The sequence below is a fragment of the Notechis scutatus genome, chromosome 2, assembly GCF_049901735.1.
Source record: "Notechis scutatus isolate UNSWTSFEM ecotype Mainland chromosome 2, rNotScu1.2, whole genome shotgun sequence".
Taxonomy (NCBI): Eukaryota; Metazoa; Chordata; class Lepidosauria; order Squamata; family Elapidae; genus Notechis; species Notechis scutatus.
Window position 1 is genome coordinate 23,675,112 of NC_142010.1, and position 24,458 is coordinate 23,699,569.

At 44.3% G+C, this 24,458-nt stretch overlaps 2 protein-coding genes across 5 annotated transcripts in view; both read right to left on the minus strand.

The window, feature by feature from the left end:
- The window catches only part of LOC148131923 (copine-9-like), a 34,568-nt gene extending 22,837 nt beyond the window's left edge, over positions 1-11,731 (minus strand). The window contains exons 1-2 of the mRNA XM_087954488.1: positions 11,348-11,731; positions 4,843-4,883 (exon numbers count right to left, since the gene is read on the minus strand). Coding sequence (XP_087810614.1) covers positions 4,843-4,883; positions 11,348-11,424 — 118 coding nt within the window. The 5' untranslated portion in view covers positions 11,425-11,731. The remainder of the gene's footprint in view (positions 1-4,842; positions 4,884-11,347) is intronic.
- A 2,131-nt stretch (positions 11,732-13,862) lies between these two features.
- Positions 13,863-24,458, minus strand: part of MTMR14 (myotubularin related protein 14) — a 111,399-nt gene continuing 100,803 nt past the window's right edge. For all 4 annotated transcript variants that reach the window (XM_087954490.1, XM_087954492.1, XM_087954489.1 and 1 more), the window contains one exon: positions 13,863-14,346. In XM_087954490.1, the coding sequence (XP_087810616.1) occupies positions 14,169-14,346 (178 nt within the window). In that variant the 3' untranslated portion in view covers positions 13,863-14,168. The remainder of the gene's footprint in view (positions 14,347-24,458) is intronic.

A 24,458-nucleotide genomic window follows, 5' to 3' on the forward strand; every position in this document is an offset into this window, starting at 1 on the left:
TGAAGCTTGGCTTGAGGCTCATGATTTAATTAGGGCAATCCCCGGAATCCTGACATTTCGCTTTCCATGACCCTGGTGATCTTCGTCCAATTTGAGTTCCATCTCAACTGTTCTTCCCAGGAAATGCTGCAGATACACTTTTTCAGAGTCATACAGCCTTTGTGTTTGATCTCCAAAATGTGCCCAGCTGCCAGTGGCTGCAACATCTTAAACAGCAGCGGCTTTTACAAGAGGAAGCTACTGAACTGTTGCAAGATATTTGCTACCTGCTGTAAAGCAGGTGCAGAATTGATAGTTCTGCATTCGTGGGAGTTCCTGTAAAAGTTTATGAGCAAGACCTTGAGAGATTGGGTGAAGAGATGCTGCCTAGGGAACGGTCAGATAAGAGGGGGCATAGTCTGCAGCTGCATAAAAGATGGGAAAAGAAGCTCAAACAGAGACACCACCTAGTTTCTCAGGCTGTAAAAGAGGGTGGCGAGAAGTTTCTACTTGTTCTGTTAAGGTAGGCTTAAAGTAGAGTAGAATTAGCTAGCCCAATCGTTTTTTCCTGTCTGGTCTATCTGAGAAGATTGACAATTCCTGCCCCCATATTCCCTCTTTCCCCTCCTGGAGCCAAGGTAATCTCCTTAGTCCCACGCAATTGCCATTTGTTCTTTTCTTACTGAAAAACCGAGCAGGAAAGTGAGAACCTGGAGATGGGAATGGGATGGCCTGGCTCACTGACTGGAATGCCCTTTTCCTCGTTCCCCCAAAATCCAATCTGGAGGCAGCGCTGATCCATTCAGAAGGACAGCTGACGTGTAGAGGATGCCAAGGATTCGAAGAGAATAAGCAAGATGTGAGAATAATTGCGTCCTTATGAGACAAAGCTCACCCTTGTTGCATGTAACATCTGTTCACATGAATGCTGTTGGTAAATAAATAAAAATAATAATAACTTGCTCCTAGAGCTGCCACCTCTATCATTTGACTCCAAGGTTTTTGAGGAACTGATTTTTTTTTAAAAAATTGAGGAGATATTTGAAGGGTTGTCACAAAGATTAGTTGGGGGGGGGGGGGCAAACTATTTTCCAAAGCAATGCAAGCAATAATGGATGGAAACTAGGAGAGAAGCAACCTAGAACTAAGGACAAATTATGTAACAATGACAATAATCAACCAGTGGAATGTCTTGCCTTCAAAAGTTGAGGGTGCGCCATCACTGGAGGCTTTCAAGAAGAGACTTGGACAGCTATTTGGCTGAAATAATATAGTCTAGAGTCTCCTGCTCAAGCAGGAGGCTGGACTAGATGACCTCAAAATCCCCTTCCAGTACTGTTATTCTACGTATGTTCTGTAAGATGGATGAGTCAATGGAGTCTCATATTCAGTCAAGCTTAAAAATGTTAATTCTGAATACAATTTCCACTGGCATCGTCATCTTTATTTAACGACCCCATAATCCCTTGTGGGGTGGAGTCTGGGCAATTGAATGGTGGTGGCAGAGTGTTTTAATGGCCAGATGCCTTTCCTGTTGCCAATGCGGAGTTTTGTTCAGCAGATATATTCTCAGTGTGCCCAGAGAGAGAAATATCTGCTTCTACCTAGGATCGAACTCACAGCCTCCTGATTAGGAGGCGAGAGCTCTACCTCTACGCCACCTGCACCACTCCACTGGCATGCCAACAATGCACTCATAAATTTCTCCAAACTTTCCACCTTCAGGGGATTCATTCCAAAATCATCTCTCGGAGGCTCTGGGTCTAGGACAGGGGTCTTCAAACCTGACCGCTTTAAGACTTGTGGAACTTCAACTCCCAGAATTCGTCCTCCAGTCATGTTAGCTCAGGAATTCTGGGAGTGGAAGTCCAGAAGTCTTAAACTTGCCAAGTTTGAAGACCCTGGGTCTAGGATATAAATTCATTGCCCTGGGGCACCGTGATTGCCCTCTGATCATAACAATGATGGCACTGTTAGTTGCTTTGCCATTTGTAGGAAGGCATTTTCAGCTAACTCCTCTATTCAGATCGTTTGAATTACCTTCATTTTCTAAAAGTGATTGCCTTTGTCAAGCACCTGCCTGGCCATTTTTCTGCTTCTCTTGCTAGCAATCACCTGCCATTGTGCAGCTCTTTATTTCTTGCTTCCTGAACATATATTTTTAATGAAAAGAAAAATGACGGGCAAAGACAAGAAAATTGCTGACTGCGGAGTTAGTTGCCTGGGTAAAGGTGAAAAGCCCTTGGAGCGGAATTTGGCTTATAGTAACTTAAAGCTTTGGCAATGAGCTTCTGTAAAACTTCCAAATTAAACTAAATTTGGTGCTAAAATGTCCATAGGGTGGTGACAATCTACAAGTCAAGGTCAGTTAGATGGGCAGTAATGCTTGGACCCCTCAAAAATCCATGAATAAAACAGGGGGAATCCAATAAAATATTTTCACAAAGTATCGCTCAAGAGTCTTACGCACTACAGGTGAGGCTGTAAGTTTGAAATGCTCAGAGTCACCTTGGACTGTGAGATACCCAGAAGAATGTTTGCCCAACTGAATTGAACCTTATATAGGCAGCCAACACACTTTTGCGAATATGCAGTATTGTCTAATGTCCATGTATATTTACCCATGTAGCATGGCAGTAGTATTGTTATTTGAATTCTTTTTTTTTTACTACTCTCTCTTATTGGTATTATTGTGATGATGATGGTTAGTATTCTGATGCTTTGCATGTACACTGAGAGCTTCTACACTGGAGACCAATTCCTTGTGTATCTAATCAAACTTGGCCAAATAAAGAATTCTATTCTATTCTATTCTATTCTAATTCTATTCTTTCCCTATTCTATTCTATTCTATTCTATTCTATTCTATTCTATTCTATTCTATTCTATTCTATTCTATTCTATTCTATTCTATTCTAATTCTATTCTACTCTACTCTATTCTATTCTACTCTACTCTACTCTACTCTAGACAGCCATTGTGAGCACATCCACCACATCTTTCAAGACTCAAAATATTTTCTATTCCAAACTGACTGACAGCAGCTCTTCTGGATTTCCAGTAATTATGCATTTGGAACATTGAATTTGGGGTCTTTTGTATGCAAAGCATATGCTCTGATATTGAGTCACAGCAACACTATAATCCTCATTCATTTATTCATTCATTCAGCCATTTATTCCCTCTCAGACACACAATCTGCCCTCTCAATATTCACTATGATTTATTCCCCGCCAAAGATCTGCCAACAGCTTTGCTTTCTTTCTAACCCTGTGATTATACATTTAATTTAGCTTGTAATTTTCTTCCTCCCTTGCCACAACATATATCATCATACTTCTGCAGGATTTGAGAAGAGATGATGACCAGAGACGATCAGTTCGATAGACAACCCTCCAAGTAGACAGCCAAAATAAACGGCTAAAATTCAGCGAATGTGTCACCTTCAGCTGCCTGTGATGGGACTGAGATGCTACCAATATTCTACCAATTGTGTAGGGCAGGGGTGTCAAACTCAAGGCCCAGGGGCCAGATCCAGCCTGTGGGTGCTTAGATCTGGCCCCCAGGGCTGCCCTGGAAGCAGCAAAGGACCGACCCGCGGTGCCTCTGCCAGTGAAAACAGGCTCCCGAGCTCCGTTTTTGACTGTGACAGCCTCCTGCTTCTGTCAGCAAAAACAGAGGTTGGGAGGGCCACGTGCCGCTGCAGCCAGAAACGGAGTTCGGGAGCCCGTTTTAACGGGCAGAGCACTCAGGCCACCAAAGGCGCCCCTGACATGAGTGAAGCCGAGCTGGTCACACCCATCCCAGCCACACCCACCGTGTCCCCCTGAGATGAAACACAAATCTGATGCGGCCCTGAATGAAATCAAATTTTGACACTCCTGAGGTAACTTGGTTAATTTCAAACTCTTGACAGAACAACCCCCCCCCAGGTCAGTTTTCTTCAACCAGGAGTTTTCTGAGAGCATTGAATTCAAATTCCAATTACCCCAAATGATGGGAGTTGGAATCCCAACATATCTCAAGGGCGTTGGGTTTGGGAAGGCTGTCTTGGAAATGTAGGGAGCCACAAAAACGGATCTTGGGGAAACTTTGCAGAGATGGTTACAAGAAACATGTTTTAAGCTCAGGAAACAAAGAAAACATTAGGAAAAAATTCACATTAGCTTCACCTAACAGCCAGGGGTATGTAGGTAGTCCTTGACTTACAACCATTCATTTAATGACTGTTCGAAGTTACAAGAGCACTGAAAAAAGTGACTTTATGACTGTTTTTCATACTTATGACTATTGAGTTTCGCCATGGTCAGGTGATCAAAATGCGGACACTTGCCAACTGACTCATACTTATGACAGTTGCAGTGTCTTAGGCTCACGTGATCACTTTTTTCAACTTCCTGGAAAGCAAAGTCAAGTCACTTAACAATCGCATTACAACTGCAGTGATTCGTTTAACAACTGTGGCAAGAAAGGTCGTAAAACGAGGCAAAATTCTCCTAACAACTATCTCACTAAGCAACAGAGATTTTGGGCTCAATTGTGGTCATAAGTCAAGGACTACCTGTAATAGGGAGGGAAGGGAGAATGCAGACTTTCACGATTCTGTTCTTGTGGCTTATATCAGTAAAATATAGTCCCAGTCAAACTCGGGGAGTCCATTTTCTGGCCTATCTCAAAGGGCTGATAGGAATCAATATGGCTGAACTCTATTCTCGTCTCTTAATGGTAGCTGGACAATGTCAAGGCTCTGTCAAAGGATTGCCAGCCTTTGATTCTTGGGTGGGTGGGGCTCCCACTATATATCCACCATTTTGTGCCAATGCCACTATTGTTCCTAGATTTACCATCTCAGAGCCTACTTACCAGGATCAGACTTGGAGAAAGTGTCCATATCCAACAGATTCCTGGGAAGGTGAAGGTGCCAAAGAGTAGAAAGAAAGAAAGCAGAGATTACCAGCGTGCAAATAACAGAAAGGATACGTGTGTAAGAAGCACAGGATTTGCTTGCTTCCAATCAATTTCCCTAGAGTAAAACCGCCCTAATCCTTCTGAGTTACTTCTGTTCTCTGGCCAAAACATTCCTTCTGTTAGGATTATAACATGTCTAGATTAAGAGGCCATTAAAGGAGGTAATCAAATCTACAGCCGGTGGCAGCTTTGTACTGGAGAAAAGAGAACAGAGCCAATCCACCATGTTGGAGCTTTTAAACTGCCAGCGATGTAAGTGCTGGTGAAATGCTCACATCTATTCTGGGTTACCACTTAGTGGCAGCTTCCACCTGATCTTTGTTTCTAGCCCTGGGCTCCCCAAACAAAGCTCTATTTATTTTGAAGATCACTTCTACCTTCCCTGGCCTGACCATAAGACGGCAATTTTGCTCTAGTAGTTAAAGCACCAGGCTAGAAACCGGGCGAGCGTGAGTTCCAGTCCTGACTTAAGGGATGAAAACTGGCTGGGTGACCTTTGGCCAGTCATTCTCTCGCAGCCCAACTCACCTCACAGGGTTGTTGTTGTGGGGAAAATAGGAGGAGGAAGAAATATTAGATATTTTTGCCGTCTTGAATTGTTTAACAAAAATAACGAAGACTGGATATAAATAAAATAATACATAAATAAAATAATGAGCAACTAGGAACGTCTTTCTTTTTTTTTCAATGCAAGTGGCAACACAAACGGAGAAGCCCAATAAGTAGACCTTTATTTATTGCTGCTTAGAACTAGAGGTCCAACAAAAGGCAAGATATTATTTTCATGCACAAGTTGCTAGGCCTCATGATATCTAGGCCAAAAGTGTAAGAATATTTGTTCTTTTTTAAACCATTAACTGGAGCTCCCCCGGTCAGAGCCTAATGCAAAAGAGTGTGTGTGTGTGTGTGTAATTAAGTTGAGCTCAGGAATTTACTTTGAGCATCAGCACTAAAATGTGGCTCACGTTCCTTTTACACACACACACACACACACACACACACACACACACACACACACACACACACCTGTATCTGGTTACCTCTGAGCTTCTTTTTAAAAAATTAGTAATGTAATCTAGATTCTAGAACATATCTCCTAAAAATCTAACACTAGGTTCTTACCTGTCATTTCTCCATTTCTCCATATTTTATTGAAAAATAAAATAAAAAAACAGCAGCTCTGGCTATATATACACAGTGCAACAAATAAGAGATGCTGTTCCGATGCTGGCTCAGGGCCTGGAGGCTGGAAGGGCCTGGATGGGGATTTCAAGCCTAGGAGTGGTTGTGGCCGTGGCCTTTCCAGAGTCAGGAGAAAGGACACCTTGGGACTCGGGATAAAGTAACATTTCTCCAAACAGACCTTGTACCTAATTTAGGGATCCTTCTTAACTTGTAGCTAATGTGGTGAAACCAGAGGTGGTGTTCAGCAGGTTCTGACGAGTTCTGGAGAACCGCTAGTGGACATTTTGAGTAGTTTGGAGAACCGGCCAATCCCACCTCTGACTGGGCCCTCCTCCTCCTCCTCCTCCGCCTCCCGAGTCCCAGCTGATCAGCTGGGTCTTCCCAAAATGAAAAGCCAACATGTACATGAAAGTTCAGTCTTCCAGGCCAAAAGTATCTAACTCAGAATGTAAAATAAACTTAAAGGCTTCTTTGCATTTCATGTGCAAATTATGTAAAAGAAAAAGACCCCAAAGTAACAAACAAGGATTGGGGAGGAATCACAATGACGGGAGAATGTTAAAAGTCAGGGAAGGGTTACCCTGGGGTAAGATGGGCAGGCAATAAATTTAATAATAAATAAATAAAAATAAAAAGGGAAAGGTGAATTTCATCATTTCTTCCCAAGCTATCTTCCTAAGGGGGCAAAACAGCTCGTCTCATCTTAGTTTCTGTGCTGGGAGTTCCTTTCCCCCAAATTACAACATTCAGAGGACTCTTTTCTTGTCAGGACAGGAACTGTGGCCTATTCATTTTGATCTTCACTCCAGAGGTAGCAACTGGACTGGACTGGACCAGAGGTGGTATTCAGCAGGTTCTGACCAGTTCTGGAGAACTGCTAGCGGACATTTTGAGTAGTTCAGAGAATTGGCAAATACCACCTCTGACTAGCCCCGCCCCCATCTATGCTCCGCCTCCCGAGTCCCAGCTGATCGGATGGGCCTTCTTTGGTTGCCCGGCACAGGAGAACAGAGCTGGAAAGCAGGTTAGTGGGGTGGGGAGGGAATGGGGATTTTGCAGTATCCTTCCCCTGCCACGCTCACCAAGCCACACCTACAGAACCGGTAGCAAAACTTTTTGAATCCCACCACTGCAAGATTGCCATAAAGATTCATAGTTAAGGAGGATTTCTGAATTTTCCCTGCCTTCCAGCTTAATTTGTCTCTCTTCTGCTGTTAGGGCTTGTTTGAGGGTCACTGACTCTGCTGCTACAACAGGAATCGTGGATTAACTTGTCTAAAGGACACCCCTTTAGAGAAGACTAACCTAAACTTAGCTAAATTTAAACATGAACTTGAATATGACTTCACGGATGGGTCTATTGTACAGAAGAGGTAGCCCACACCTTATGACCACAATGGGGAACAGAATTTCCGGTGCCAAGCAAGGAAGTTGTTAAGCGAGGCGTGCCTGATTTCGCGACTTTTTTTCCTTGCCATTGTTGTTGAGGAAATCACTACAGTTGTTGTTCAGTGAATCCAACTTCCCCTGTTGACTTTTAACATGTCAGGAGCTGGCTAGGAAGGACATGACCCCAGAATGCTGCACCGTCATAAATGCATCCCAATTGCCAAGCACCTGAATTTTGATGACATGACGCTGGGAATGTGCGGCAGCTGCAAGTTGGTGAGCCTGTCGTAAGTCACTTTTTCAGTGCCATCGAAACCTCAAACCGTTGCTAAAGGAATGGTTGCCCCAAAGATACTTTTTTTTTTTTTCAAGAGATAACTATACTTTCTTGGTTTTTTTTTTCTTGAAAGGCGTTTCTCTTCTCATCCGAGAAGCTTCTTCAGTTCCAACTGGATGGTGGGGAATGGAAGGGTTCGGAATCCAGAGCTAAAGAAGCATCTTGGATGAGAAGAGAAACATTTTCGAAGAAAAAACAGGAAGTCCAGTTGCCTCTTTGAAAAAAGTACCTTTGGGGAAACCATGACCTGGATGACTGAGAATCCCCATAGACATTAAACCAGGGTAACCTTGGCAACTTTAAGACTTGTGGACTTCAACTCCCAGAATTCCTCAGCCAGCAATGCTGGCTGAGGAATTCTGGGAGTTGAAGTCCACAAGTCTTAAAGTTGCCAAGGTTGGACACCCCTGCATTAAACAAATGGTTGTAAATTGACTATCTGTACTATTGCACAGTAGACCCACCTTTGGGGTCAGGTTCACCTGACTCCTTGGTAAGTTTTCTTCTCTCTGTTTGCCATCCTTAGATCTCCCTTTGCCACTTGGTTGGTCCAAATAGCAATAGCACTTAGACTGCTTCACAGTGCTTTTACAGCCCTAAGTGATTTACAGAGTCAGCCTGTGGCCCCCAAACAATCCCGGATCTTCATTTTACCCACCTCAGAAGAACGGAAGGCCGAGTCAACCTTGAACCTGACGAGATTTGAACTGCCAAATTGCAGTCAGCCGGCAGTCGGCAGAAGCAGCCTGCAGTACTGCACTCTAACCGCTGCCCACCGTGATGCATATTCCAGGCAGTCCTTGACTTACGACCACAATTGAGCCCAACATTTATGTTGTTAGGTGAGACATTGGTTAAGTGAATTTTGCCCCATTTTTTTCTTGCCACAGTGAAGTAAATTACTGCAATTGTTAAATTAGTAACTCGGTTGTTCAATGAATCTGGCTCCTCTGTTGACTTTTGCTTGTCAGAGGCTCACAAAAGGGGGAAATCCCATAATCTTGGGAGACTGCAACCGTCATAAATATGAACCAGTTGCCCAGCGTCTGGATTTTGATCAGCTGACCATGGGGTGCTACAACGGTCATAAGTGTGAAAAGCATAAGTCGCTTTTTTTCAGTGCCGTTGCGACTTTGAACAGTCACTAAACGAACTGGTGTAAGTCGAGGACTAGCTGCATTTTCCTGAAAGCACCCCCTTTTTCCCCCCCTTGAGAAACCCAGGAACCCCAAAACATTGCAGCTGAAACACACAAAATATAGTTGCGCCTGAATTGATCCCTTAGAATTCAGCCTGCAGTGGGAAGGGCGAAACAAAATGCCTTTGGGATAGTCAAGAGCAGAAGGACAAGTGCCCGTCACCCATCCCCAGCTCCCAAATACAAAGCTAACTTTTACCTCCCTTGACTAATAAGACGTCCTGTGCCCTTAACTTCCCTGGCACCGTATTCTCTGCTTTATGCTTCCTCCCTGGCAGACATGCCATAGGTGACAATGACACCCCTTGGCCTTGTGGCACCGAGAGCCACACACGCTTTCTGCTCCTCACGGGGACAAAGGTTCCTGCTCTTGCCCTACCAAAACGGACGATGCTTATCGTTGGTGGGACCTACTCTCCCCTCCCTGGCTGAAGGCTTCTGTTCTCTATCCATTCAGATCTATTTTTAAACCCAGCCTCCAGGGGCCAGAAACTATTCACTTACAGCACTGCTGCGGTACAGGCCTTCACTCCCTGCAGCTAAGGCTCCCCCATCAGCCTTCCCAATCTTCTTATATACCCGGCTCCCTAACCATTCGGAGCCCACAAGGGCCAATAAAAGGCACAACTCTCGCCCGTCTTCTCCTCAAATATGTGTCGCAACACCCCACGGTCACAACTCCCCGACGTATTATGTCATTATTAACTTTATTGTCAGAGTACAACATGTGTACAATGAGATTGGCTGAGCCTCCCTTCGTGCACCCGCTCCAACACAACTCACAGTGAGGATAGAAGTCCCTAACCCAGTCCCTTATTACGCTATGCGACCTTGTTGCACTATGTGAATCCAACTGGTGAGACTTTGGGATAGTAGATCGATTTTTGCTACCCAAATAAAACTCTCTATCGAGCTACTGGGATAACTAGTCCGAGCTGGGTGGGTCGGCCAAATGAAGAAACCATAAACGCCAGAGATAATTTCCATGCTTAATTTCTAACAAATGTGCAAGCTGGCATTCATAGGTTCTATTCATGGGTACTGAAACATGGATTCAAAGGCAACAGCATTTAAGCATGAATATTGGGAGGCAACAGCGTTTACACATAAAGCAAAAAAGAAAAAGATGAAAAGCAACACTATATTGATGTTTTGAAGTGTTGACTATTGGAAATTCTATTTTTTTTTCCAATTTCTGGGCTTCTCACAAAAGCTAACATATGTTTTAAAACTTTTAATCAGAAGGGGTAGAAACATAATTTTTTTTTTTCTGTGAAGGAATTTCAGGATTTTGCCAAACTTATTGGACATGCCTTCAAGAACCAAGTTTAGAACTTTACAAGGAACCCTGTATAGGATACATTCTTTTTTTAAAGAAACCCTGTATATATTAATATATCAGACTGAACTTAAACAAAATAGGCTTGAAATTTGTAAGAAAGCAAAGAAGCCCTGATTGTGGTTTGATCTTCGTGAGTAAAGAACAATTCTTCTTGTTAGGGACAAGATGGAAACTGTAATATTAATTTATCCCAGCTCTATCATTCAAGTGCATGACATTTTATCTGTATAAAGCAGCCATACAAAATGAAAAACATGAGTGCCTGCAATGATATTCATGAAAGGCAACTAGTGGAAAGAAAACATCTAAATCCTAAATACCGAGCGAACATAAATACGCACAAACTGGCCAAAAACAAAGGCAAAATGGGTAGCTGCCCATACTACTGTATAAATGGAAGATGAACACTGGATTGAAAAAGTACATGGAACTGAACAAAAGGCTGAATAAGTGCAAAAGAGAGTGACAGTAAATGTTGTACATGCACACAGAAATGCCAAGCGTAAAAGACGCCAAGCATTATACATATATACATAAAAGAAACTCTGGTTGATGTGCAGCACTCACAACCCTGGTTGTATATCCCCAATGGACAGAAAGCAACCTATATAATAGTGTCACACCCCAACTGGACGCATTCCCCAATCACGAAATGTATCGAGTGTTTAACGACCTACTTGCACACTCTGTTCCACATCCCACACACCCAGCGGGATACACTTTTGTACAAAAAACACCCCGGGTTGCTCCTGACCGCAGTTTGCACAGTCTTCATGCAGGTTTCTCAGCGAAGAGGCTTAGCTCTCCATCCCATTCGCCCCCCCAAGGAAGGGGAGTTGAAATCTAGAGATCTAGCCAAGCCTCCCGCGATGGGGCTAGCTAGCAGATCAGGGGGTCGTCGGGGGTGGGGGTGAGGACTCGCTTTCCTTCCGGCCACTTCCGCACTCACCTGCAGGATACGCTGAGCTCCACCTTGGTGGCTGGCACTCGGGAGGGAGCGGACTCCAGGGCTCCCGGAGACGCCATCTCCGCCGCCAGCCTCCAGAAGCGCTAGGGGGAACGCGGGGCGCTCTCCATGGGGTGGGGAAGGCGCAGGAGGCTCCTTCGATCGCCGGCTCCGGCTTCTTGCTCCGTCTAGGCGCGTCCGCTCCCGCGCCAGGTGGCAGCACGTGTTGCGTATCGGGGGAGGAGGAGGAAGAGGAGGAGGACCCAGAGCCGGGCAGGGCCACGGCTCTCCCGCCCTTTCTTTCCGCCTCGACCCCGCCCACCGCCGCGCCAAGGAACTGTCCGAGGTGCTGAACCCAAATCGGCGGCTGCCGCTTGCCGGAAAGTCCTTCTTGCCTGGAGGAAGAAGGGCGGCCCCTCCCTCCTCAAAGCCCTTGCAGCTCCGCCTCCACGAGAACGGAGAGTGGGGTGTGGGGGAGGTGGCAGGGGCAGGAGATCGAGGCTCGCCTTCCTTGCCCTTTCTTTCTTGGTTTCCCCCCTACTTCCAATCTGAAAGGTCCGCCGTTGTTCATCAGAGTAGCCCAGCGCAGCGCTGGCTCTGAACACTCGGCCAAAGCCATCAAAGCGGGAGGTTGAGAGTAGGAGAAGGGATTGGGGGATCGGAAGTCTCACCCTAGCCGAGGGATTCAAGCTAGCTTGCACTTGGGCGACTGCGATAAACTTGGGGAAGAGACTTTGTAGCTGCTCCTCCTCCTGTGTCTCCGAAGCAGAGAGCGGCTGAGTTTTGGAAACGGAGGCTCTGCCTTGGTAACTGCAATTCTCGTTTATTCGGAAGGGCAGGCTGCCTGCTCAGCCAGGATGCTGGAACACATTAGGATTACTGTCTGATTTATTGCAATTCGTCTGAGGCCACGAGGGCAAGGGAGCTCATTCTCAATTATGCTGAGGAGTGCACCCTTGAACACCATAGCATGCGTGCAAGGCTCTGGGCTGGCTCAAAGACAGAAGTGCAGTTTTATACCAACATGTTCTAATCGTGAATTGAATGTTGGTCCTGGATTCCAAATCTCAGTGTCACAGCAGTACATCAACAAATGAAAAATAACACGCTTGATACAGAGCGTTTTGCAGCAGCCCCTTTTTATGAACCCCTGCCAAGCTTTTCTTCTTTCCTTTCCTTTTCCAAGGTCCCAATTCTGCTGTGGGTAATTACCCGCCCTTAAGAGGTGGGGAAAACGCACCCAATTTCTCCTGCAATAAAACGCATGGCAATTCTTCGGCAAATCAAGAGTACAAGGAAGCAAATTCCAGCTTCAGCGTGATGTTTGATTTTTTTTCTTCCTTTCTTTTAACAGCTTAACATCACGCTGATTTTGCTCAATCATCTCACATCAAAGTTTAGGGGGAAATATAGCATAGAAAATTCCTGCCATTAATAGGCTTCATTACCGATGCTATTTAAATCAGAGGAAGGAAAGACTGATTGGGTCATCAGTAAAGAATGTGACCTGATTTCATCAGTGGCTCCAACGTATGAAGAAGAAGAACACGGGCAGTAGCTTTGTCAGCCTCCACCTGGTGCTCTCCCATGAATCTCATTCTGCGTGATCTATAGCAAGTGACTTTGGGAATTGCAGTCTAAAACCTCTTGAGGGCCCTATGGATAGAGATACCTATAAGTCATCTACTCCAGCTATCTCAGATGTGTTGGACTTCAAACTCCATAATTTCCTGCCAGCACAGGCAAGAAAACTGCAATCCCGCAACTTCTGAAAAATAGCAAATACAGAGAACTATTCCAATCAAAAAGTGCTGCTTTACACATTGATACATCCTACTGTTATAGCAAGCTTTTTCTCCAAAGTTCCAATCAAATGCCAGGGCAGTTCAATGCTCAGAAGCAAAAAGAAAAAAAAAAAAAAAAGAGCATTTACATTTTACTTTTCCCCTTTTAAATGTGAGACAAGGCGGGGGGGAAGCACTGTTGTCTAGGCTAGCATTAAAATATAATTGATTTCTTCAGTGGTACAGAAAAGGCACTAGAGAACATGCTTCCTGAAAAAAATCTCAAAACAAAAAAAAAGCATTATTTAAAAGCAAATGGGTATTGCCTGCCGAGATGTCGGCAGCTGCAATAACAGCTAAATCAGATTTTTCAGTGAGTGGGATGACAAATAATGAAATTGTACAATTAAACAAAATAGGCAAGCTTGACTCACAGGTACAGAACTATGAATTATCAAAATAATGTTTTTTTGGGGGGTGGGGTGGGGGGGTGATGTGATCTAGATTTTTGGGGGCCAGAACTCATAGGTTGCCTAGAATTGGAGAGAATCCTGCAGTTGATCTGAAGAAGAGCCCAAATGAACCCCTGAACCTCCACCAGCAGCCTCTCGGGTTCACCCCAAAGAACTCACATTCTAAGTGGCATTCTTTTTTTAATCTTCAGAGCCATTCCAGGCCAAAACTCAGTACAGGAAGTAGGTAAAGGTAAACATACACACAAGAGTCAGAACGAGGAAGTTTTGACACATTTTACTGGTGATTTGTCAGTGCTTGCCAAGTCCTAAAAGACTGAGGAGAGGGGCCCCTAGTTTCCAGGGGAAATCAGCCCAGCTTGAAATAACCCCGACTGCAACCACAGTCAGTCAGATGGACCCAGAATAGCTGGATGTCTGGCAGCTGTCTAGAAGATGATCTGGCAGCCAAGGGCTCTGACACAGACCAGGACCTGGCACTTGGGGTCACATGGCTTTGAGGTTCCGTCACTTGTGGGATGAGACCATAACCCATTCAGCGTGGGAGGTAGGCGGGCAGAAGAAATGTCAAAGGACACTGCTTCCTCTGAGTCCTACACCCCGAACAAATTGCTCCAGAAGGCCCCCGATGGCTCCCGAAGAGCTGGGCGACACCAATTTCAGCCCCACGGTGCTGTTGTAGGTAGACAAGAACGTTGAGCGCACTTCCTGAAGCCGGGATTCCCTCTCTGTCAGAGTCACCAACCTGTAAAAATATCAAGAAATGCTGTTTACACAAGGCAATTTTAGGAGGGTCGAAAAGAACTTCACATAAAATCTATACGCTGACCATACACCACTGCGCCACTACCATATTGTCAGGATTCCGGCAGTTACCCCAATTAAATCATGAGTCTCGAGCCAAACTTCCAAAACTACAAAGGATTTATTGGGAGTTAACGTGTCGGCATGACCTGGATGTAGCTGACTCTGAGACGTGTAATTCACTGTCACCCTTGACCCTGGTTTTCCCCCACCCCTCTGGGTGTATCATAATTCATATTCTCCAACGAAACATGTCCATAGCCAAGAGTCATCAATCATGTTCTCCAATTAGAGATTTGCGGGGCAGAAACTTCAGTCGCCTAGTTACAATCTCTGAAAAATATGAATGGAATGTACTTTTGATTCCAAACTCCTGCACTGCTCTTTCAAACTCCTCCCCCCCTTTCTGTTGGCAACTATAAAATGGACATAGAAATGTTTTATGAGTTGACACATATATTATTTCACGGGACAGGTGGATGGGACGGACTGAGACATATTGGCTTTCTAAAACTGCCTAATGAGGTCTCAACCCCTGAAATGTGGGTAGGTGGGTTTTGGTTCACAGCTCCGTCTTAAGCATGAGTTTACAAAATACAGCTGCAATATAGAGACACTGATATAGCTTAGAAGATGATTAACTATTCATAGTTATTTCCTAGACCTCTTATGGGGAAGAAGAGGCACAGAATTGTCATGATGCAGGTGGTTTCTCCATCTTTTGTTTTATGCACTTTGATGCATAATGAAATGGAGTTTATGATCAGGAGATGGTCCAGAAGCAGAAGCTGAAATTCCCCAGGAAAACTGTCCTGTTTGTGGGTTGGTTGGTTGATTGGTTGGTTGGTTTTGCCTGCGATGCCACCCCTACAATTGAGAGGGGTTCAAAGAGGAAGAGAATCCGCATTGTGCTCAGATGCATTGGAATTCCTTGCCTATGACTTGAGCTATCCCACCCACCCTCTCAAACACTGCTGGATTTTACAGCTTGGATTAGGAAGAAGCTGCAAGCAAAAGGCGACACAGGAAGTGGAAAATGAAAGCTTCTCCAGGTGGGCCTGGGTTAAGCTTGTTCTGGAAAAGTCCTTTTTTAAAAAAGAAAGAAAGGAAGGAAGGAAGAAGGAAGAGAAAGAGAAGAAAAAAAGAGAAAAAGAAAGAGAAAAAAGGAAGAAAAAGAAAGAAAGAAAAAGGAAAGAAAAAAAAGGAAAAAGAAAGAAAGAAAGAAAGAAAGAAAGAAAGAAAGAAAGAAAGAAAGAAAGAAAAGAAAGAGAGAAAAAGAAAGAGAAAAAATGAAGGAAGGAAGAAAGAAAGGAGGGAAGGAGGAAAGAGAGGAAAAAAGAGAAAAAGAACGAGAAAGAGGAAGGAAGGAAGAAAGAAGGGAAGGAGGGAAGAAGGAAGAGAAAGAGGAAAAAAGAGAAAAAGAAAGAGAAAAAGGAAGGAAGGAAGGAAGAAAGAAGGAAGGAGGGAAGAAGGAAGAGAGAGAGAGGAAAAAGAGAAAAAGAAAGAGAAAAAGGAAGGAAGGAAGGAAGAAAGAAGGGAAGGGGGAAGAAGGAAGAGAAAGAGGAAAAAGAGAAAAAGAAAGAGAAAAAAGGAAGGAAGGAAGGAAGAAGGGAAGGAGGAAGAGAAAAAGAGAAGAAAAAGAGAAAAAGAACGAGAAAGAGGAAGGAGGGAAGAAAGAAGGGAAGGAGGGAAGAAGGAAGAGAAAGAGGAAAAAAGAGAAAAAGAAAGAGAAAAAGGAAGGAAGGAAGGAAGAAAGGAAGAAAGAAAGAAGGGAAGGAGGGAAGAAGAAAGAGAAAGAGAGGAAAAAGAGAAAAAGAAAGAGAAAAAAAGGAAGGAAGGAAGAAAGAAGGGAAGGGGGAAGAAGGAAGAGAAAGAGAGGAAAAAGAGAAAAAGAAAGAGAAAAAGGAAGGAAGGAAGGAAGAAAGAAGGGAAGGAGGGAAGAAGGAAGAGAAAGAGAGGAAAAAGAGAAAAAGAAAGAGAAAAAGGAAAGAAGGAAAGAAGAAAGAAGGGAAGGAGGGAAGAAGGAAGAGAAAGAGAGGAAAAAGAGAATAAGAAAGAGAAAAAGGAAGGAAGGAAGAAAGAAGGGAAGAAGAGAAAGAGAGAAAAAAAAAGAAAAGAAAAGAGAAAAAAGGAAGGAAGGAAGGAAGGAAGGAAGGAAGGAAGGAAGGAAGGAAGAGAGAAAAGCGCAGATACACGAGGAGCCCAGGAGAAGGTGACAGCCAGCAAGTTGAACCCAGAAATTACATGCCCTTGACCAATTACTGCTCAGTAGGAAAAGCCTCCTTCCCCCAACCTTTCCTCTTGCTTGCCATTTGCCATGCCAGCCCCACAGGATTCCCATTCCACCTGCCTTCTCCTGCTGCTGAATTAAAAGAGGAAACTCAGCCCTGGGGGTGGGGAAAGGCAGTGCCCCCCCCAACAAATCTGTTGCCTCTTCCTCCACCATCTAAGGCAGTGATGGCTACCCTTTTCCGCGTCGCGTGGCGATAGTGCGCTCTCTCTCTCTCGCGTGCCTGCACCCATGATGCAATGCGTGCGCGACCCCCTCCAACACCCTTGTGCATGCAAACCTCTGTGCGTGGCACTGAACACCTGCTGCACATGCACAGCAACTACCTGACAACCAGCTGGTTGGCGGGGGGGGGCACGCGCGCAAGTGCAGTGTGGCTCTTCTGGGTGACCCTCTCACATGCCAGCAGAAATGGCTCTGCATGCCACTTCCGGCACACGTGCCATAGGTTCGCCATCATGGATTCTAAGGAAAACGCTGTCGAAGAGACAGGAAGAGCGCGACTCGTGCTCTGTCCTGCTGGCTGAGCTCCCATCCAAGTACTTTCGGATGAAACCAGGGATGGGATTCAAAAATTTTAACATTTTTGACCTAAGCGTGGCTTAGGTGGTGGGCGTGGCTTGGTGGTCATGTGACTTGGTGGATGTGGCCAACTCAATATCACTCACATCGAGGCACGCATCTTCTCGCCTGGCCTCTCATGATTGTGGGGATGCTGCAACAGTCGTAAGTGTGAAAAATGGTCATAAGTCACTTTTTTCAGTGCCACTGTAACTTTGAATGGTCACTCCACACAAGCAAAGTACCAGCAAAGGAGGGGAAAAAAGCCTCCAGAGAAGTTCCAGAGACAGGAAGTCTAGTCCTGCCAAGAATGTAATAAGGGTTAATGGAGAGAGAGTTTCAGTAAGCAACACCAGAATGTTTCCTTCCTGCCTTCCTTACAGGATTAGGCCAGTAATTTCTTCTAACAACCGGTTCTCCGAACTGCTTAGAATGTTAACAACCGGTTGTAGTGAATAGGTGCGAACTGGTAGAATCCCACCCCTGGATGAAACCGGCTGGCCATAGCTCCAATATTAGCCATGCACAACTCTTCCTTATCCCAGGCTCAAGTTGAGAGCATCCTTCCCCAGAGTGGGAGGAGAAGGAGAGGAGGAAAGCCCAAGGGTTTCCAACTGCACCTCAGAGCATAAATCTATTCCCTCCTCCCCACCTCCCTGCCATTCTGTGAAAAGCCAGGAACCCCAGGAGGGGTGCTTTGTGTGCAGTTAAGGCCACCGTTTCCTCTCAGTGGCCTGCCTCCTCTCCATCTGATCTTTGTACTAATGGGGGGGGAGGGAGGAGGTGGGAAGGGGGAGGAAGTAAAGCAAGCAACTCATTCCAGATGAGAGAAACGCTAAGGGAGATTATAGTTCAAAGGCATCTGTTCTAAATATCTTAAGAAGAAGTGGGAGAAAAACATCTTTACCGTGTTTGAAGATGCAGCTCTTCCTTCTTTCTCTCAAGAGAGAATCAGGCCTCCCTCCCAAGAGGTCATCCCAAGGGTATGGCACCAACCTGCCCATCAAACATTCCCTTTCATCTCCCCAGTGTTTCGCAGGCTAGAAACCGGCACTGTTAATTTGAATGGAAGCAGCAGAAAACCACCCACTGCCACCAGCTTCGAGTCCGGAAAGCGCAGCGAGAGGATACGGGTGGAAGGCTTGGATTAAAAACAAAAACAGAAGTCCAAACAGAATGGCAGCCAACTGGGTTTGCTATTTATCTTGTCAGCTTCACAAACACAGGAGTCAGGATAGAGAGAGAGAGAGAGAGAAACAGACAGACAGAGTACGAGATGAGGAATTTATCCTCCAGCTTCTCCATCGTGACTGCAGGATTAGCAGATGGAACTCCCTATTACAAGATGAAACATTTCAAAACAGAGCGAGTTGGTATATCTGAGTACCTCATGTCACAAAATCCACAATTCTAATTCAAGGGCCTACTCAGCCGGTACAACCAAGAAGTCCACATTCTTTGCATTGTCTTCCACTAAAACCAGATGTCAATGTCCATAAATAATACCTCCTATGCCTGTCCCAAACACTTAAAGAGGATTTTCTGGATTCATAGCCTCTGTTGGGGGGATGCTGTTAGTGGCCAGGAAAACCCTGATCCAGTTTCAGCTCAATACCCCACTGGTAAACAGGATGGAATGGAAGACAATCATTCCTGACCTTGTCATCTTCTAGCTACACGCAGCTACCCTTGAAAACCCTTGGAAATTTCAGCTGGTCCAAAATAGTGTGGCCCACATGCTTAATGGCCAATCTCAAAATAACATCACTGCTGCATTGGCAACCAGTATGGAATACGCATGCTTGGTTGCTATATGGCTTTGAGTTAGATACACCACCTTGACCAAATAAATGCTGCCCATCCAACCAACCCTAGACGACCAGAGAGTGCTTACTCAAGGTCTCCCTCTTTCAAAGGAATATGATGGAACAGGAGGAGATCCCGGTAGAGATTTCCTTCCTAAGGAATAGCCTATCTCCCCCAAGCTGAGAACGGCCTGCTCTTAGGGCTTTCTAGAAAATTTAAAGGTCTTCTGAGACGACGGTTTTTGTTTAATTGTCATTGCTGTTAGGGAGTTTCTCTTTAATTTCAGGTTGCTTCTCTCCTTGATTAATTTCCATTCATTTTTTCTTGTCCTGTTCTCTGGCGTTTTGGAGAATAATTTGGCCCCCTCTTCTTTGTGGTAGCCCCACAAATACTGGAGTACTGCTATCCTGTCACCGCTAGTCCTACTTTTCTCTGCATTAGCTGTACCCAGTTCCTGCAACCATTCTTCGTGCATTTTAGTCTCCAGACCTTTAATCATCCTAGTTGCTCTTCTCTGCACTTTCCCCAAAGTCTCAACTTTATAACACATCATAAAATACGTAACACACATATAACGTATCATATAATAACACCTCCAACACACGCACATACACAGTAATATTATTGTATATTACTATAAATTGTAAACTGTCAAGAATCCAATCAGATAGAGGCAGGGTATCAATTTAATAAATCAACAGAAATAAAGATCTACCCACCTTCAGAAGTTTTTCTTCCCCTCACCACAGAAGAAAACCATTTCACTTATTCACACTAAATACAGCATCTGTTTTCCAAGCACTTTTCTTCCGTGTGGGGTTCTCAAAACCTCTAATGAAACTGATTTGTAATGGGACATTCACACCAAACTTCAAATGCTACAGAATTTGCTTTTCTTTTTCACTGCTTAGCTGTCCTAAGCGTCCATCTTTTCCTTTCAAGATGCACCTGAAGATACACCTATCTACCAACTGACCAAAATGATTAACCATAGGATGGTGGGTTCTAAAAACCTGTGTCAAAATGGTCTCCTTAGGGGTCACAAGATGGTTTTTCTCCCAGGCAAAACTACACCTCAAATTCCTGTACTGAATTCATCACTCCAGATAGGTGCTGGCCTACAGGTAAGGTAATTAAAGCACTAATGGAGCAGATATGGGAGTAAAACCAAAAATCCCAAGGAGGTAAATTTACAGGCAATCCTTGACTTATGACCACAATTGAGCCCCAAATCTCCATTGCTAAGCAATTGTTAAATGAGCTTTGCTCCATTTGATGACCTTCCTTGCCACAGCTGTTAAGTGAATCACTGCAGTTGTTAATTAGTAGGTTAGGTGAATCTGGCTTCCATGTTGACTTTGCTTGTCAGAAGGTCTCAAAAGGCAGTCACATGACCCCAAGATACTGTAACCATCATAAATACAAACAGGCTGAAAAACAGCTTCTATCCCAGGGCAGTAACTATATTGAATTCTATTGTATAGTACTGCAATATTAATGCAATGTCAGGTTTTCAATTCAATTGTATTGAATGTGGATGAGTGTTTGTGTTTTCTTTTTATAATTATAATGTACACTGAAGATGGCATTTAATTTTGTTGTACGAGGTGCAATGACAATAAAGTAAAGTAAAGTAAAGTAAACTAAGAGTCAGTTGCCAAGCGTCTGAATTTTGAACACGTAACTGTGATGACCCGGGGCGTGGCCCAAAGGCAACACAGTCACATAAGTAAGAAGAGTCCCTTTAATACTTCCAATTTTGCTCCCAATGTCCAGGTTACCTTCGGCTGGAGAAAAAACTCTCCTAGGAACAGCCTTTAAGTGGAGGAAATTCAGTCCGAAAACAAAGTACACACAAACGGAAAATAAAAATCCACACAAACCACGCTACAGCAATTAACTGGATAGGGCAGGAGAAGGAATTGCAGACTTGAAAGCCCAGCAAAACTCACACAGTTGGGAAGACACCAGGAACACAGATAAGCCTTGACAATAACAGATAACTCACAATTTGCTGCCAAGAACTTTGCTGTGCGTAGCTCACCTTTTTAAACACTGTGTTCCCATGAAGGGAATCAGGGCCCTTTCCTCCCCCGTAAGCCACGCAACTCATGTTGCTCCCTTCTCCGTTCCTCCCTGCATGCCCTAGGATGAAGAGGGGGTGGACCTGGGTCTTCCTCCGAATTCCCTCTGCCTTGCTCTACCTCTCCCCTGGTCTGCCAAGCCGGACTTTGCCCTTCCCCAGTTTTTTCCACAACCAATGGAGGCACACTCCCACTCCCTGTCAAGCTGCTCGGCCTCCCCCTCAGAATCAGATTCCAACAGGGGCATGACAGTAACTGTGGGGATGCTGCAACCATCATAACTGAAAAATAGTCACAAGTCACTTTTTTTCAGCGCCACTGTAACTTTGAACAATCACTAAACCAATGGTTGTTAAGACAAGGACTATCTGCATTTGGAGCAACAGATTACACTGCCCCAGTAATGGCGAGCCTTTTGGGCTCAGGGTGTCCAAAATTCACAAAATACCTAACTTGACTCTCTGGTTGTGTCACCGCCCCAACTGAAGAGAAAAACTCTTTACATATTCATTTACTTTAAAAAACAAAAAAAGTCAAATCATGTGTGATGCTATGGGTTATAGAAAGAAATATAAAATATTTGCAAAAAATGAAATATGAGCAAAATAAATGTATTTTAGGAGAGTCCGGAGGCTGCATGACAGCACACGCCATTCTCTTTGTGGCTTCTGATTATCATGCGAGAACAGGCCATGCTTTCAAGAATAGATGTCGAGTGTTGGCGAACACTGCCACGGGTCACCCAAAACATCACGTCACCTTTGACACGTGTGTCATAGGTTCGCCATCACTGACCTACCATATCTTCCTGGGTTGGGATTGCAGGCGATAAGAAGTCTAGGAGTTTAGTTCTAGCTCAGCTAAAAGGCACCAGTTCAGGAAGACGGACAATGAACCTTTATCAACCCTTCTTCAAGGAGGGTCTCCGCAGGTTCTCTTGATTTCAACCTTGGCACAAACTGACCTGCATCATTTCAGTTAAAAGGCCTTCCAGAAATGGAACGCTTTTTCCAGGCTCCATGTTGTCAGTTTAAGGACAACTGAGCTGTTACTGTAGCATTTTCCACATCTGTCTTCCCAGCACTGGCTCCTTGAAAAAGACTTTGCCATTCAGAACACAACAGCTGCTTCCCTCCACGCAAGGACTAGTATTGTAAGAAAATTACAATACTGCCAGCATAGCAAGATGGGGAGGGGAGGAATAGTTTAAAAAGAGGGAGAGAAAGAGAGAGAAAAGGCAGAACGATGCCTTTCGGCACCCTTTCTTTTTAATGGAAAGACATAAAGTGGCTTATGAATCAGCTGTGTGGGACTTCAGAATATAGTTCCGAATGAGGACACCATGTCCTGATAGCGTTTTGTTTACACCAGAGGCATCTCTTCTCTTGAAAACAGAGGCTAAAAAGAAAGGAGCGCCAACTACATTCTGGGTGCGCACATGCTCTCCAACCTGGAAGTACCAAGAGGGACTAATGGACCCTTTAATGGACTTAAACATTTCCCATCCATTCCAGATTAACGTAGCCTGCAGAATATTTAAGGGGAGAGTCCTGCAGGCACGAAAACCTTTAGGTTTTATAAAACCTTAATAAGATCATACTGATCCAGTTTTGGTCACCACATTACAAAAAAACAAAACAAAAAGATTTTGGAAAAAGTGCCAGAGAATAGCAACTAGGATAATTAAAGGCCTGGAAACTAAAACAGATGCAGAATCGTTGCAGGAACTGGATATGGCTAATCTAGACAATAGAAGGACTGTGGGGAGTGGGGATAACATGACAGCAGTATTCCAGTATTTGAGGGGCTGCCACAAAGAGGAAGGGGTCAACTTATTTCCTAAAGCACCAGAAGGCAAAATAAGAAACGATGGATGGAAAGTAATCAAGAGAGAAGCAACATGGAATTAAGGAGAAATTTCCTAACAGTGGGGACGATTAATCAGTGGAACAGCTTGCCTTAGAAGTTGTAGGCACTTCGGGGGTTTTAAAGGAGGTTGTAAAAAAAGACCGGACAGCCGCTTGTCTCAAATTGTCTAGGGTCTTCTGCTTGAGCAGGGGATTGGATTAGAACAGGGGTCTCCAACCTTGGCAACTTTACGACTTGTGGACTTCAACTCCCAGAAAGGCTGAGGAATTCTGGGAGTTGAAGTCCACAAGTCGTAAAGTTGCCAAGGTTGGAGACCTCTGGACTAGAAGACCTTCAGGTCCCTTCCAGCTCTATTGCGATTGGATGAAGGGTTATAACTATCCTCTTTGATTGCTGTTTGCCCCAAGAGTCTCTTGGGAATTCTAAGATCCTCCTACCTTAGCTGATTTCCATCAACAGCTGTCTCAGAATGCAATGAAAATAATAAGTTTGTTTGACATCTTAATCAATAAATAGAAGCAGGCTCGCTTAGCAGCTCTGTCCAAATCTTCAGTTTGCTTGCCTATTTATGTAGGACATTGGAAACTGCACACAGGCTCCTGACCCCTAGGAGTTTTCACAATCTTTCCAGAATTTCAAAGGACTGAAAGAGGACCTTCTGTATGTAGATTCAGTAGATTTATACTTTTCTTCAGGAGCCAAGGGTGATGGACATATAACATGCACTCTTAACATTTTCCTTTCACAACTGTCAGTGAGATTGGTTAGATAGGAAGACAGACTATTGACCTCACCCCTTTCCTAAGAGGTCTGTAGGGGGCGTGCATAAGCGCACCAAGGTGCCTACCATCCCTGCCCTATTGTTTCTTTTATTTTTCTCATATGTATCCATTTCATGTATTCATAACTATGTTTATACTTATACCTGTTATCTTGTAAGCGATTGACAAATCAAATAAACAAATAAGTAGACTAATCTAGTCATCTATAGATGTGGGTGGACTTAAGCTAGGATTAAGGACTTCAAGGCTCATACTTTAACTAAAGCGACATTTCATTAGTTCTCTGGGATCAGCTACTCGAATCATATCTGTGCTCTACAGCAGGGGTCGCCAACCTTTTGGACCTCAGGGACCACCAAACTCATAATTTTAGATCCCAGGGACCACTAACTGGTTCTGCGGGCGTGGCTTAATTTGTTGGTGTGGCTTGGTGGTCATGTGACTGGCTGGGCATGGCTTGTATGTAAATATTATAAATATTTATATAAATATTGATTTTTTTTATAAAAAAGAACAACTTTTACCCAAAATCAGGCAAAGCAGGCAGGCAGATTGAGTTGCTCACAGAATCACAGATTCATTCAGAAATTTATCTATCAGCCATTGGCTAGCTCAGTCTGTCCCATAAAATTTGCTTGCAAGCAAACTCACAAAATTAACT